The sequence below is a fragment of the Lagopus muta genome, chromosome 14, assembly GCF_023343835.1.
Source record: "Lagopus muta isolate bLagMut1 chromosome 14, bLagMut1 primary, whole genome shotgun sequence".
NCBI lineage: Eukaryota > Metazoa > Chordata > Aves > Galliformes > Phasianidae > Lagopus > Lagopus muta.
This window is the reverse complement of record NC_064446.1, coordinates 4,235,452-4,252,649: the sequence shown is the minus strand read 5'-3', so window position 1 is coordinate 4,252,649 and position 17,198 is coordinate 4,235,452. Positions and strand designations below refer to the sequence as shown.

At 41.0% G+C, this 17,198-nt stretch overlaps 1 protein-coding gene across 7 annotated transcripts in view; it reads right to left on the bottom strand.

Moving 5' to 3' along the window:
* SLIT3 (slit guidance ligand 3) overlaps positions 1 to 17,198 on the bottom strand; it is a 513,774-nt gene that overhangs the window by 172,140 nt on the left and 324,436 nt on the right. For all 7 annotated transcript variants that reach the window (XM_048960347.1, XM_048960350.1, XM_048960348.1 and 4 more), the window contains 2 exons: positions 10,078 to 10,149; positions 5,724 to 5,887 (listed from right to left, as the gene is read on the bottom strand). In XM_048960347.1, coding sequence (XP_048816304.1) covers positions 5,724 to 5,887; positions 10,078 to 10,149 — 236 coding nt within the window. The remainder of the gene's footprint in view (positions 1 to 5,723; positions 5,888 to 10,077; positions 10,150 to 17,198) is intronic.

The following is a 17,198-nucleotide window of genomic DNA, read 5'->3' as shown; positions in this document are numbered from 1 at the left end:
TGGCATCTTGCTCATGAAGCAATGCAAGTAGATTCTTAGAGTATAAACTCATGTAAATGCTAATGCTACAGTAAATTTAAGTTGGTAATGGGGAACTCGGTGTAATCAGACAACAAACTCAGGTAAACAGTGATGAGTATCTCGGCAAACCTCCTGCAGGTTCTCACTTCTAGAGCAGCTAATGAATGCATGGTATTGAAATGTTTCTTTAGACTAGATCTAATGTTAGTTTGTGCTGCCAAATTATAACAGGAGATAAAAATTCAATCAGAGTTCCACAAAAAGTTTCTAAGAATATTCAAAGCTTTTGCTTTGTTGTTTTTTTTTTTTTTCCCAAAAGGCTTTAGAAGTCATACGGTACTGAAAGTTCTGCAGAGACCCCATTGTAAAGAGCAGTTACTGTATTTCTGTTGGTCATAAAAAACCTAAAACAACAGTGAGAAAAAAAGATGATATTTATCTAACACAACTCACTCTATGGGAAAGAGGTGAAAACCAAACAAAATGCTTCAGATCACATCTAAAAGCAATAAAACAGCTGTACAATCAGGATGTCCACAAGGCAAAAGATGAGAATTGACACGCAGAAAAAGGCCTCCTCTTCCTACCTTGTTCAGCTTCTTGTGACCACTAAGCCTAAGGGCCATTAGCAACCCTACTCTGCAAGATCTGGGGTATGCTGCATGGGGAGAAATCGCCCTGTTCCCTCAGGAGCAGTAACTGCTGCCCTGCGCTGGCACAGCTTGAATCACTAGGAAACATTCCTCCCTGCTTTTTAGTTTCCAGGAAGCACCAGTCTTCCATGCTGGCAGTACCTCTACATCCCATGCTGAAAGAAACAGACCCACTGCTAATTATGCAGATATACCATTGTGCAGCTTTTTCAAATAGGAACAGATGGGGAGGAGTTCCCCTCTCCACACACTTTTCCTTTGGCATCTTCTGAATGTTCTCATTAAGACACTAAGCTTGAGGAGTGATATTTTATTAGTTACTCATTGTTGGTTTTCCCCTCAACAATATGCTATGAAGTTATTAAGAGTAAGATGGAGAAAGACAGACCATTGAGTTTTGTGTTCTGGGCCAGACAGTAACAGCTATATTTTAAGACCATTTGACCTCACCTAAACAAATAAATCTGCTTCCTCCTTCCAGCTTCCCGTCTGCATGAAGCAACAGGAAGCTAGCATATTTTCATTATTCTGTATCTCAGCTGCAGTTTCAGAGTATAATACAGAAACTAGATCTTCAACCAAGATTTGGATCTATCCAGTATTTTCTTAAATTCAGTATCAGTTTATTTAGACAAAAATCATTGTACATTTGGTTCTTCATTACTTACTTGCCTCAGCTTCAGTCTGATGCAACTCTTAGTGAACTTTCACTGATTTAATGCAAAATTAAGAAATAAGGTGCTACTGATAGTGTGACTTCATGAACCCTCTACTTCAGTTTGCAAAGCTTTACAGATGTGCTAATGTGAGTGAGAAAACACTACATGACCTGACATAACTGATCAAGATGTAGATTAATTTCAGCGTCAAGTAGAGCAGGTAGAAGAAAAATCAAGGAGCGACAATACAGCTCACGAGAGAGCAAAATCAAATAAAAACATTATCCTAAGGGAGCTTGGGAGAGAGGGAGCAGAGAAGGACAAATAGACAGAGAGAAAGAGCAAAGAAAGAGGCCATGAAACATGGCAAGGAAACGTGGTTTGATCCAAGCAAAAACTGGAAGGCTCTGAGTTTTACTGAGGATATGGCAGCACACACACAGATGCTTCTCTGAGAGTTAAGGGAATATAAAAAGTTCCCAGGCATCACAGTGCAGGTAGTATTTCAACTGTCATCAAATCCTTGCTCCCCTCTCTCTTGTCACAGCAACATGGAAGTGAATTGCAAGATTGTAGTGAAGAGAGAGAGTGGAGATACATCATCTCCTATTTGCAGCTCATCAGCTAGACAGTCTCACTCTGGTGCCAGGTTAGCCCCTTCCACAACATTTTGGCTTTTTTTTTTAGGAGCTACAGAACCACACACTTCTCAGAGTTCTTTGAATCAAAGCGGCTGCATGGGGCAAGAGCATGCTTGAAGATTTCTTTGGAGACATAACAAAAAGTTATGTCAGGTCATGTAGTGTTTTCTCACTCACATTAGCACATCTGTAAAGTTTTGCAAACTGAAGTAGAGGGTTCATGAAGTCACACCATCAGTAGCACCTTATTTCTTAATTTTGCATTTAAGGCCCAGATGCAGGCAGGCTGCTCTGTCAGGGTGGCTCTGGAGGAGAGGTTCTGGTACAAAGAGGAGACAGCTTGCTGAAGAGCCAGCCAGAGGACTCTGCCAGAAGTACGCGGTGCTCTCCCCAGTGCTGAGAGGCCAGCCAGCCCCAACCCTGCTTGGTTCTGTTAATGACCCTTCCCCTGCTTCCTCAGAAACACAAATCCATTTAGACATATTTGCAAACCTTTCTCCAGGCAACTGCACATTATTTAATCCTACACATTAACCTACAGTTCTCAGTCAAATGCTCATGGGCACGAACAAGTGAGGTCTGGAATAGCTTTTCTACTACTCACCACTTGCCTGCAAGTGCCATTTGAATTAATATTTTTATAATTTACATTATAGCCGACCAGTATTTTTTGAAAAAAATTAGCTGCAGTTTACACAGTTTTCATATATCAGCAAATATCTCTGATTTCAGCAGTGTTATGTTGACAGACCTTGAACGCAATGCTAATAAACCTGACTGTACAGGACAGACAGCACTGTATCCAGAAGGAAACAAGAAATTTGGGTTCTGGGTATAATACATCTCTGTCAGTGTTTCACCTCTTCTTTTCCACTTTACATTATTCCTTGCTTTGAAGCATTCAAAATTTGTTTCAGAAGCAGTGTGTGTCATGAAAGGATTTAAGAAAAAAGTATTTTTGCACAGGATTCAACGAACAGCCAGGAGCTGTTGAACAGGGTTACTATTCTACCTTTCCTACATTATCTTATTCTCCTCTTTCTACTCTGAAATATGCAGCAGTACAAGCTCTGAACGGGAGTACTCTGATAAAGCTCATTTTATAGTGGAGGAAAAGTTGAGATTTTTCTTCTTCTGTAACGTATTCCCACTGCCATAAAAATACAAGTACTTGAAATTCTGAGCATGTATTAAAACAAAGTAGTTCAGTACACTGTATTTCAGCACTTTGTAAGTATGATGCAAAGAAGCTTTCACTGCCAGCTAGAGGGTAGTTACAGTGATTCATATAATCTTAAACTGTATAAAGTTCCTTTGCAGAGGGACAAGTTCAGTCCACCATTCACCTCCTGTTCTAGTGTGACTTCATAGTCAAACAGGAATAAATGAAGCTGTAAAATCAGCAGTAAGACCTGTAATAAGGAGCAGAGAAGATTTATAATCTCTTTAAACATGTAGGCTTTTTTGTGAAAGCAGCAGATACTGAGTTCTCTGCTAAATCTTGCACTAAAACAAGCTCTTCAAATGTACTGCTTTACCAGGATGTGTGATTTCCCAGATGAAGGCTAAGGCATACAGTGTACGAACAGCCCCACTGGAAGTTTCTTTAATTTTTATTAATTTATGCTTTAATGAAAAGCAGGACAATTTTGAGAGTTCTCTCTTACATTCTTGGTCCAACATGCAGCTGTTAAATAACCTTTTTTTCTTTTGGAAGTAAAAGGCTGCACAGAAAACTCCATTTTGATGAGTTCTGTCCATGTTAGATTTCACGTTCAGCAATTATTATCTCCTCTCCTGATTTAAACCAATTTTCTTTCAGATCACTAAATCATAAATCCAAATAACTGAACTCACCCTCCATCTGAAACTTCATTTTGTAAGACAGACATGCTCTAGTTACATCTTTGGTAAAATGAGATTCTGCTAATAGCTCAATCAATTATCCCCTTATTTTTATCCTTTCTCTGCCAAGATTGTCAGATCTCTAGGTTTTTCTTTTTGCTAAGCTTTTGATGTATTTTGTTTCTTTGTTTTTCAGATATTGTGGGCATTTTCAGATCTCCTGAACTGCACAGAAGAAGCTCAGCCCTCCTAAAAATCATGCCACAAAAATTATTGGTGCACAACTTCATTTTCCATGTGCCCACAATATTTCCTGCAACCTCCAGGGCTGGACATCAGTTTACCAGCTATGATATTGTCAAGCTTGGGATCAAACATCTCTTCTCAAAGTAGAACCATTTTTCTCATTGTTGCATGTAAATGAACTTACACACAAAAGAGTGAAGGCACGCATCAAGAGATGCTTTATGGCGTGGACTCACAGATGGCAACTGACAAATAAGCAAAAACAAGTACAAAATAGCAAAACAAATCCTTGAGACACCTGTTACGCAGTTCTTGTATTTACTCTCTTTGAAAAGACTTTCATGTTTACAAACATATCTAACCAGTACACAAGTCAAGGCAGGTACCAAAATATATTGGTAGGTGTTTTACTGTAATGTCAGGTATGGTACATTTAAGTACAGTGCAACTTTCCTACAATCAAACCGTCTTCTTCAACTCAAAGATCTAAGATGAGTTCAGGGGCCCTGTGGCTTATTATGCTAAAGCTTACTGTATGCTATGTTCCTTTAATTTATTTTGTTTGGCTGATTTACAGGCCTTTAATTTAAAATATGCATTAGGAGGGACCTATCCTCTTCAGACACATACAGGCTTGGCACTAATACAGCTGCTGAGTGCTGACCTGCTACACCTCCATGCTTGCTTCCTGTCTGATCAGCTCAGTATTCCCAACTGAAATTTCTAATGAAAGAAGTGACCATAACTGTACCTCTTCCTTCCCTGTTTTATACTGCTCTCGTGTGTTTGGCTTACCTCTTAGGCCCACAGCGTGTTTGGCTAGCCTAACTGCTGTCACCACCAGTAGGTCTGGATAACATACAAGTGGTGTATGCTTCTGTGCATCTTGTAACACCGCAGTCTAACACACCAGGCTGTAGACCTGCAAATTTTACCATTTTGTCTGCCAAATTATCTCCAAAATTGTGTCTGAATCTTCCCTTCTTTTTCACAGCATACATGCTCTTAAGTCTTTCCTCTGCCAGAACTTTTCAGTCGAATCTAAAGGTTTCTTTTTTCAATTTTTCTACATTTTTTTTTTCTTGTGTAAGACGCATTTCTATCACAAAAGCCAAGTGCAGATTTGGAGGCTTTATGAATGGGCCTAATATATAGACACATAATTTGCAAGTTGGCCATCAGCTTCATTTATATACAAGGAAACTTGTAGACAGTGAAATGCTTTGGCTCCTGAAGAATCCTCCTTCAGTCCCTGAGATAAAATCTGCCCCTGCCATTCCATAATCCAATCATTTATCAACAGATTCAGATTAGCATTTTCTATTTCCTTTCCTTTATATTCCAGTCAGCTGTACAGCTCTTCCCCTGAGAAACGCCAAATTATCTCCACTTAGCTGATAACTTTGGTTGATATCATTGCCAATACTGAAGGAAAAAAATAATAATTTGAGAACTGAATTATTAACTGAAATCCAATAATTCACATAAAGCTGAGAAAAACAACAACTTGATCTATTATTACACAGTTTAGCTATGATAAAAACAGCAGCGCTACAGAGCGGCATTCAGATACAAGGCAATCATTTTCCATTCCCTCTTTTTATGCTAGTATCAATACAAAGTCATCTGCTGATAGAGAAACAAAGCGGTATCGTTACCAGAGCAGACGAAGTCCTTTTTCTGCACCTCGGCCACAAGGAAGCCCCGCAGGCTGACCGGCGCCAGGCAGAAGGTGAACTGCCCGATGGTGCGTCGCTGCCGCAGCCAGTCGGACAGCCAGGCCAGGTGGCAGTCGCAGTGCAGGAAGTTGGAATGCAGCCGCCTACAACACAGGGAAGCGCCCAGAGTTACCAGCGGTGTTATAACAGAAGGCACAAAGCACAGCAAACAAGTACGATGCTTCCTGCCTCTTCTCCGCAGTGTAACAGGCATCAGTGAAGGTTACTGGCTCCAGCTCAGCCAGGTCTCAGCTGTCTACTCTGCCATAACACACACAGAAACATCTACATAAAAATTCAACTGTTTTTCATAGCTGTGTAATCACAACCACTCTGGAGAAAAGAAGATACTGAACTTTAGAGGCCTCCAAGTAATCATTTTGCCTATGACTTCATTTCAGAAGTAACTGCATGAATGACATGGAACCGAGTGAATTTAAAGAACGCCTTTTACAAACGAGAGGACCAGGCTGAAAAAACTGATGATAGGTAATTCTTCCCTCCTCTCTCCTTTTTAAATAAATGAGAAATAGTAATTAAACAAAACCAAATCAAAGATCTGCAGAGTCTATTGATCCCTTTCCTGTTCCCGTGTTGCCTGTATGAGTTCACCAATGGTGAACTTTTACTCTGGCAATTTAAGACAAGTATTTAGATTCCAGACAGGGCTCGTGATGAAGAAGGGCCCTCGGCCATGCTCCCTTCTGCACACCTCATGCCTGGCACTGAACACTTCCAGAAGCATGACCACACTGGGAAAAAAAAAAGTCTGCCACATTATGATGCATTCAGAGAGTGAATTTGTAAATATCTTAATAGCTACCAAAGTTCAGATCAAAACAATGGCCCAAGATGTTAATTATTTCATCCTTTGTAATGACTCGTTTATTTGCAGTATTATAGCAAAGCTGAAACGATAAAACAGATCTGTCAGAAATGGTTAGACAAAGCATTATTCACTGATATCACAGGCATTACACACAAAAAAGACAACCCCAATTGGTGTTGCTGGATTTAGCCTTGTCTATCCAGCAGAGAAGGTGTCTGTCTGTCTGTGAGCCCTTCCTGCTGCCAGCTCTGATGTGGGTCCCAGTCTGTATGCTGGGGTGGGCACCCACAACTGGAGGGTGCAGACCTGGGACTGAGTTTGCTCTGTGGAGATGGAAAGCACCTCCTGGGAGAGCTGTGAAGTGTAGTTGTTTTAGAAGGATGGCTACAAAACATTGTTTTTTTTTAGAGATCACGAAGCTATTTAACAACACTGCAGTAAGTTAGATTTCTAATAAAAGGTATTGTTATTAATCTGTCTGGAACACTTTGTATCGGTCGAAAGCAAACAAATGCATTCACAAAGAAAGGGAAGCAAATAACATCCAGTCAGAAATTATCCTACATACAGCAATGCTGCTCTAACTGCTAAAGAAAGCAATGCATTTACACGCTCAGAGTGTTGTCCCTTCCCATGGCCATGGCAGTCAGCTGTGATGGTGTGAATGACCCTCCTTCAGGAGGTGGAGTCTGGCCCATTTTCTGCATCCTGGATATGACAGGCAGGAGGGAATATTACATTTGCTTTTCACAAAATGGGCATCTTCCCAAATCAGTGAGCTGGTAAGGTTTGTTCTATTTTTCTTCTCATTAAACGTGCATAATTAGTTTTTGGGTTTCCCAGTGTTAATGGTGTGAACTGTCACCCCCTCAGCAGCTCCTCTGGGAGGGCATCAGCAGAGGGAATGTTTTTTGATAATTAATAGTTAAAATATCAATAATTAATTAAGTATTAATAGCCACAAGTAGTTTGATACACTGATTCTCTGCAAGCATGAAAAGCAATGAAGCGATTCAGGACAATTTCAGTTTATTCTTTAATAAAAATAATGAAAAAATAAATAAATTACACGATTCCCTACCTCAGCAGTCAAAGTGCAGAGATAATGGGATATTTACCATTAAGCAAATAAGTATGAGGGACATGCTTTAATATAGCTGTTTCAAGCAAAGGAAAGCAGATCAATAAAAACTAATTCCTGTCACTTCCAATCAAGGTTAAAAGATCAATGAAACTTAGCAGAAGGAAAGACAAGACAATGAAAAAGGTTGCACAGGAGAGTTGATTCTCTTGAAGAATTCTTCAAGTGCTTCAAACCTTACTAGTTTTTTATTATTATTATTATTTCTTTTTCTCCTAGGAGTTCACGTTCAAGTTGCATATGCTCTCTGTTTTTTCTGCTCTGCTCTTAAATGAGCAGATTGTTTTGAGTGCTATGACAAAAAAGCTGTTTGTCCACAAAACCACCACAGCAAAAGCAGCTGTGGCACAGGCAGCCCCAAACATCCTTTAATGGATCCCATAACACGTAAAAGGAGATATAGAGGGAAAACACCATCTGCACCATGCTGGGCCTTAGCTAGAGAGGGCTTGTCCCTGCTTGAGGGACACTCAGACTAGGGTTCCCTATAAGATCTTCTAAAAGTATGTCTAAATGTGAAGCTTTCTGAGAAGGCAGAAAAGTGGATTTCATTTAAGGAAAGCGTAGAGCTGTAATGATCCATTTGACCTGAATTTGCATCCACAACCAAGAGATTAAACAGTAGATGTTGTTCAGCCGTTGTGCTTCAGATAGGTATTTCATTTCATGGAAACTGTTCCTTGAGGCTGTGTATTAATGTGGGAGAAACAAGTTACTAAGTGAAATAAGGCCCAGGAAAGTGAGAAAATACTACAGTTCTCACTTCCCCTCCCCCAAAAATCTTTGTATAAATATTTTTCATTGGTGAACCAAAACTGATCAGTTTTACGCCTGCTCAGATCCACATTAGCTTTGTTAATATCCATTTGAACACAACTTGGTTAAATCTAAACAGTATTAGCCTAAAATCTGAACAGAAGATGTTGAGAAAGTATTACATAGCTATGCAAACTTGCTTTGTCAATGATTAATAAAATATTATTTGTGAGAAGTGATGATTCAGAGACAGAGAAAAAAATTAAATAGGAAGAAGCAGAAGAAATTAGGAAGTGCTATTTGACTCCTTTGCTTGTATTACATTAATTGCTACTTTGATGACTTTTCTCTGACTCTGCTGAGACGGAAGGAAATACAGAAAATTAAAGTATTTTATTGTATTTCCACCTACCTATGCTGGTTTTTTAATCCCTACACTGTACTCCTGGAAAGGACACTGCGTGTTTTTTGGCAGTTCTTCGGAGACTAAAACATGCCACTCAATATTGATGAAACTACCTTCACAGAACATAAGGTGAATGAATACAAATGCAAGTTTGTAAAGGTGCCCTTTTAGCCACAGACCCCAAATTAAATTTCCAGCAAATCCTTTTAGAGCGGGTCAGCATTCATGTTCTATAAAATGTGGCTCTCAGAATTCAATATAAAAGCTTCCCTTTATAAATCCTATTTATGACTTCCTTCCTTTTTTATTTTTTTTCTCTATTTTTTTTTTTTCCTTCTTCCCTTAATTACAGCAGAGAAGGATTAGTCAGTGTAAGCCTCCAGGGAGCTATATACAAAGCCATCTCCGAAATTAAACTAAAAGGAAAATGGCAGAACACATTGAGCTCTGGTAACAGACAAGACTGATTGATCTGAAGAAGCCAAGCAAATTTGCTGGACCACCGTGGTTGAAGGAGAACAGGCAAAAGCACAAGAACCTTAACCCTACCTTTATCTGCTTTATCCACTCTCTTCTAAAATAAAAAACAATGTAGTTCTCATTTAAATACTTACATTAATTTCTGTGAAAGTAAATGTAAATGAAGCTATCCTTCACAGAGTGACACGAGTGAGAGGCATTTCCTTCAATTCAGTTAATTTTCCTCTCATGACTTTACATACACATACATGGTACCCCTGCCTCATTTTATTTTTTAGCTGCATGAAAATAATTCAGGCTAGTTATTATTACCTTTTCTTTACTTTTAAGAGTAAATGCATCTTGTTTGGTTTCAGATTTTGGAGGTCAAAAAAAATGACTTCCTTTAAGCTTTTATTCTGAAGCTGTGTGTTTCCTAAAGGATTAGTTTATCTCAAGAAAATGCTATGGCTAAATTCCAGAAATGCACAGAGTCTGATTTTATAGTCTTTCTATTTTCTTCCAGTTAATCCAATCAGAGCTTTTCCAACGGAATGAAGATCATCTGTAGAAAAATTGATTTTCTGGCCAGGCTGCATGGGGCCACATTGCAGGTTGAGGCCTGGCCCTGGCCCTCACATGATGACAAATATTCCAAGTGCTGGCTTAGCCCATTATTATTATACTCAAAGATATTACTCACAGAGTCCTGATCTTTGGCATGTGATTGAAACTGGTAACAGGAATGCGGGTGATGTTGTTGTTGTTGAGAGTACTGTTGGGGAAAAAAAAAGAAAATACAATTGAATCACAGATTGATCAATTATTTACATCTCTGCATCAACACGCTATTCACAGGAACAAGCTGCTTCAACTCATACAACAAATCTGCTGGGCACCAGCAGTAAGCAGTGATGACCAGAGCCTCAGACAATTTGTGACATGTCAAGAAAGATATTTTTAGAGCAAATAACAACTATAAAAATGGATGAGGGATACCATTTACCACATCCAAGCACTAGGAAGTACAGGAAATGAGTTTCTACCTACTCTGAAAACAGACCCAGACTTTTTAAGCTGCTACCATGCTGGAAAATCTGGGGCTAGCTGATTGGAGACACGTCAAATTTGTGTGCCACAAAATGAAAGCTTTGGACTTGAAGTGCTCTTACTCAAAATGAGAGCTGCTGCCTTGCACAGCTTGTTAATGTAGCTGGCTCACCCAGCCAGACAGCTCAAATGGACTTTCTGAAAACACACGGGCGGATGGGTACATCTCTTTGGTTTCCTTATGAAAAAAATATGTGGGAAGCAGGAGGGACTGTAATAAAGCATGCCGTGACCCAGGCGTGTAAGGATTTCTGCTCCTCTATCAAGGCAGAGCTTAAAGAGAAAGAGCTAGAAGAGAAAATGATCTTGAGCTGCTGGTAGGGACCCCCTTAATGCTTCTTATGAAAAATGAACTGACTACATTATCATCAGCTGTGTGTGCTGCTCCCATTTACATAGCTCCTAATTATATCAATGACTCTTTAGCAAATTAGAAGCTATAAAGTTGATCAAGATGGCACAGGAAATGGAAAGCACTCCAACAAGGCATAATTGCCATGCTCGGGGCTTCAAATGTGCAAACACAGAGTCCCTCTGCCATGAGAGATGTCAGCAGGCCCCATCCCCTGTGCTGCTGCAGCTGCCCAGATGAACGCGTGTCCCCACCGTGTGGCGGCACGCAGCCGGCCCTGCCCTGTGGGAACGGCCCAGTGCTCTGCAGCACCTCTGGGCTTGGAGGCAGTGCTTGGTCTGTCTGTGCATGAGGTGAAGGAAGACCTGCTGAAGCACCACGCCGCCTACCCTTCCCTGAACTGTTCTGCTGTTCTGACAATATGCATTTACTCAGTTTAGCCAAAAGCTCTTGAAAAGGTTTTCAGAACTCAGCTAGCCTTCTTGGTCATGTGCCAAGCTAAAAACATTTCACAATTCTGCCCAGAAATCCCTTGGCAAAACCGTCATCTACAACATTAGCAGATTAAAGTTAAATTAGATTATATCACACTACCTTCGCTATTACTTGATTACTTAGTTTGGCTAATGATGCAGGATGAATGCTTTTTGCGGACAGTCAGCCAAAACAAGCACGTACAACAGAACTTCTGCACGTGAACAAGGATACATTCATGTGTACAGCACACCCAACCCCCAACATATTTATTTGCCATTTGTATCACATCCATGTCTGAAAGTTCAAATGGGACTCACAAATGGAATTTTTAATTGAACCAGTATTTTCTGCAAACATAAACGTGTAATTCACCCCCTGCCTCAGCTGCCTGATATATAAAATTGAGCTATGCACTTGGTCGGAAGATTTCAGGTATGCACCGACAAACAACAGCAGTGTGTAAAGTCGGCTTACAAAAATTAAATCACACACACATAGCTGATGTTCCAGTAGGTCACATGTGGCACTACAGGATTCGTGGAAGCCATAGGAATTCAAAGACTTCGCAGTGATTTCAGGATGCAGGCTGGATTCAGGCAGAACACGATGTGGCAGGGAGCTCTGCCCTGCCAAGGGCACAGAACATATCCCTGTCTCCCAGCTCAATTCTTCATCTGCGTGTGGAAAGGTCAGCGCCTTTACCATGGTATGATGATTCAGATATATCTTTAATTTTCTTAAAATATTTCTGCTTAATAGACAAAGCATTATTTTAATCACATACAGCATTTCTGCTTGCAAAATATTAGATGAAGGAGGCTTAGTCTTTGCCCCCAGCATGCAAAGGGATCCCATAATTCATCAACAAATACATAACCCTCCTTCTAAGAATCCTATGTCCATGCTGAATTTATATACTCCTTTAACAAAAATTTCAAGGATAAATCTAACAGATAACTACTGCACAGATGACTTATTAATATATTATTTCATTGATATTTAAATGTTAAATATAATGAAGGCAATAAAGCACCAATGATAACAGCAATTATTTCAGGACAAAAAGGCCAAACGCTGCAAAGGGCACTAATTGACAGTGAACTGCCGGCACTGCAGCTGAGCTGCAGCTGAAGGAATGTAACGTGCTGCTGGTTGCACAGCAGGCACTGCCCCAGCACAGGGAGAACTCTTTGGCTTCTGAACAGGGACATATCAGGGAGAGGAGTGCTCCAGAGGCATTTTGCAAAGCTTTCTGTCATGCACATGAAGCCTTCCCAGTAACGATTTTAATTGCATCCTGATGGGAAAGCACACACTAGAGCAGCATGTTTAATGTGAAAGGAAAAATAAATTCTGTTCTACTCATTTGCTAGCAGCTTCAGGGCCCCGCTCTCATTTCTATGCCACTAAGATTCAATTCTATCAGAAAAGATGCACAAACATCAGGAAGCTATATGAAAAAGAAAACTACCAGAATCTCTCGAGTCCTTCAGTGTTGTTTGGGGAATCATAGAAATATAGAATCATAGAATGGCCTGGGTTGAAAAGGACCTCAAAGATCATCTTGTTTCAACCCCCTGCTATGTGCAGGGTCACCAACCAGCAGACCAGTTGCCCAGAGCCACATCCAGCCTGGCCTTGAATGCCTCCAGGGATGGGGCATCCACAGCCTCCTTGGGCAACCTGTTCCAGTGCTTCATCACCCTTTGAGTGAAAAACTTCCTCCTAAACTTCCTCCGAAACTTGTATGCTGCTGGGTTCTCCCCAGCCTTGTGCCTTCCTCCTCTTCCACAGCCCAAATACTCTTGTCCCTTGTACTGTCCTGTTATTTAGAAGTCCTCTCCCTGTAAACTATTTGCATCCAAAATGCTGAATCAGGAAACTGAGGTTATATAAAATATTATTTATGCCAGCAAACTTCCCACCTTGAGCCGTGATCCTTGTCAGATCATGCCAGCTAAGCAGAAGCAGACTGCAGCAGTCCTAAGGGTCCTCCAAGGACTACTTGGAAGACGCATAACATGAGATCAGCAGCCTCTGAGGTGGTACATCCTCCAGCAATACGTACTGTCATAGTCCCACTGATTTCAATTTACAACCCCAGAGGAGCTCCTTTCCTAACTCACTTCTCTGCCAGTAGCCCAAACTGGATAGAAGCACGCACAGTGCTGCGTTCTTCCATCTGAAGAACAAAGCTGATTTATAGCCCTGACTAATCTGGTTTTTGTAAAGGAAAGAATGTTCAGTTTTCAATTCCACCATGACTTGATAACAATTACCTGTCTCCTTTCACAAACTCCTTGTTCAAATTTAACAGCATGCAGCTGCAGTTCTGTTGTCTTCTGCCTTGCTCCAAATTCACATACACCACTGCAGTTCACTGACAAAGAGTCATTAATTCTACACTAAGTGTAATTAAATCAAAATCATCAACTCACAGAAATGTCTCTCATGTGTGGATTGCTGCTTTTGTTTGTTTTTAAATAACATTGGTACACTGTCCCTGTTCACTGCAGGGGAGTTGGACTAGATGACCTTTAAGGGTCCCTTCTAACTCTAGGGATTCTATGGTCCTATGATGAGTTTTTACTCCTCTCTCCACTCTTGAATAGGAATACAGGTGTTCTAAATAAGAGAAAAAAAAAGATAGTTTGGGGAGGAAAAAAAAAAAGAAAGAAAAAGAAAGGATTTACATTTTGAATCCCACTAATTATACAAGTATCTTATTTAAACTCCTCAGGAACTGCAAGCATCCCTTAGAGTAATTCAGAGAGAAATCCCCGGCTGTCAGACCAACAGTTACACATGCTCAGTTCTTTAAATTACAGAGTACACAGAGATTTTGTTTCTCTTACTTGAAATTCAATTAGTGATATAATTAAGAGCATATAATGAATATCAGAATGACTGCTGACTTATTCATCTGGAATAATAATACTTTCATTACAGTACATCTCCCACTCTGTTCCAGTTAAATACTAGAGAAGCATCTTCTGGCAATGATGTCAGAAAAATGTTAGATAACATAACAGAATTATCTGAAATGTTAACTATTTCATTTCTTCAATTAGTACTTCAGTAAGTAGAATGCACATTAACATTCTCCAGTCACATTTCAAGTGGAAAACGTGTAGAAGAGTTGGTTTCTTTTTTCAAGCACATAACACTGATGACAGTAACAGCACCTGATGCATTGATGCATCTCAACCTAAAAAAGCTACGTTGTCCTATTTTGTCACTTACGAAAGGTAAAAATTGTTATACAAATATCAGTTTCCCTAAGCCCAAAGCATACCTGTGAGCATCGGTACAACACCTACAATGATGCTTCCTGTTTGCAGTCTGAATTCAAACTAAAGGGATGGGGCAAACCTGTTCTATTAGGTCACAACTGAAGACATCCTGTGGTTTTTGACTCCAACAGAGACTGATTTGCTCTCATATTCCATTTCAGCAGCTGATTAGCACAAGCAGCTAATCAAATTGAGAAATTATATGGTAGATTAAATTTTTGATTAACACTTTTGTCCACGCCTTAACAAGCACCTTCCACAGTTACCAGACGTTGTTGTGTACCATTCAGGTTTTTGATACACACCAGGATTCTGCTGGGTCACAGTTTGCAGCATTTCCAAAATTCTCAGCCAGCAAGAAATAATCAGGCCCACAGATGCTCATATCCAGCAGAGAAAGAAAATGTAAAGTCACTCAAACCAATATGCATACAATCACATCTAGCACTGTGCTATACACTGCCAAGTAATGTGATAGGTAAAAGGAAAAAGATCTGAGAAGGAGCCAGATTGTTTACTGTGTTTTTGTTTTCCAACTTCTACCCTTAGGAGACAGAGATTCTTTACAGGTTTCTAAAACACATCATTTGATAGCAGGAATCCTGCAAACAACAGCCCTCGTTTGGCAGCGCGCTCTTTGGCGTAGCTGTGGGCTTTGTGCTAAGCAAACAACAACGCGCTGCAGAAAGAATAAGGTGCTGAGCTACCTCGCTGTGAGATAAACCCTTATTGTGAAAGTGAGCCTGTGAGATGTGGGCTGTGAGCCTGGAGCAGACAAGCAAGGCAGGCAGGCTGGGTGGGAGCAGCCGCGTCAGGCAGTGCAGTGCTGGTAGCTAACAAGTCTAACGTTTCCTTCTGTCTCCTTCAATTACACCACGGCTTTATCACTGTGTGCTCGTTGCCTGTGTATGTAATCCGTGTGTTGTGTGTCCATAACACCATGTAATTGGGCCTAATGTAAGATTATTATCTATGTGCATGCAACGGATAGCTACAAATGGCGTATCTGCAGGCTTACAACATTCCCAAGAGTGAATTACTGTCATACTCCACAAGTACTACTTCTCCCATAACTGTCATGCTTTACAGGCTTCCTATCCCCAGTGCAACTATACATCCAGTAAATGAGACTGGAAAATTTATTAAGATTTAACCAAGGCATCTCCAGGCATAATTAAACCTCTCATGTAAATAGTTTTCATGATAATGTCATTTCTGTTCAGTAGTGGGTGAACTGATGCAAAAAAGAAAGATTGAGCAGCTCACCCCAGAATGCCAGTGAAGATGCAAAGGAAACAGCAGTGCTGTGACAGGTTGTGACAGCAGGACGCCCTCAACAAGTCTGCAGATGACACCAAGTTGTGTGGTGTGTTGCATTGCCTCTTACTGTTGTGCAGCTGACAAACACGAGGGACAGGATGCCATCCAGAGAACCTAGACAAGCTGAGCAGTGGGCCCAGGGAACCTCATGAGGTTCAACAAAGCCTAGTCTGGCACCTGGGTTGAGGCAACCCCTGCTATCAGTACAAGGTGGGGGATGTAAAGATAGAGCACAGCCCTGCCGAAAAGGACTTGGGGCACAGGTGGATGGTGAGCTGGACGTAAGCCAGCTCTGTGCCCTCAAAGCCCAGAAAGCCAACTGTATCCTGGGCTGCATAAACACAGTGTAGCCAGCAGGGTGAGGGAGGGGATCGGTCCCTCTGCTCTGCACTGTGAGGCCTCACCTGGAGCACTGCATCTGGATGAGGAGCGCTCAGTACAGGAGAAACATTGACCTGCTGGAGTGCATCCAGAGGAGGGGCACAAGAACAATTCAAGGGATTGTTCTCGTACAAGGACAGGCTGAGAGCCAGGGCTGTGCAGCCTGGAGAAGAGAAGAGAAGGCTACGAGGTGACCTGGTAGCAGCCTGTCAGTATGTAGAGGGGCTGTATGAAGGAAGGGGACAGAAGACCCTTTAGTGGGGTCTGTGACAGGACAATGGGAAATGGTTTCAGGATAAAGGAGGGGAGATGTAGATTGGATGTAAGGAAGAAATTTTTACAGCAATGGTGGTGAGGCATTGCCACAGGCTGCCCAGAGAGGTTGTGGATGTCCCATACCTGGAGACATTCAAGGTCAGGCTGGACGAGACTCTGAGCACCTGATGGGATGCAGATGCCCTGTTCATTGCAGGAAGTTGTACTGGATGACCTTTGAAGGTCCCTTCCAACAAGATTTTATGATTCTATGACAATTTCTGAGCTTGGTGGAGGAGCAGAGTGCTGGAACAGCATGAACTGGGTGCCCCTGCTTTGGGTTGGGACATGGTGACAACTTCAGAGTCCTGACAGCCTTGAAACACCGTTTAGTAAAACTAACAGCGTGGGCAGCGTACCAATTCCAAAAACTGAATCTAAGTCATTTTTAGTAACAAAACTAAGACTTGATTAATGTTTGTAATTAACTCAGAGACTGTAGAGAGTAAGGAGCTATATTTTCAAAAGTTCTAAAGAGCTATTTTTCAGGTCAGGAGGAATTTGCATTAAATTAAATATTTACTACTTCTTATGGCCTCTGATGAAAAAGCAAAATGGCTTTGGCACTTGATCCCT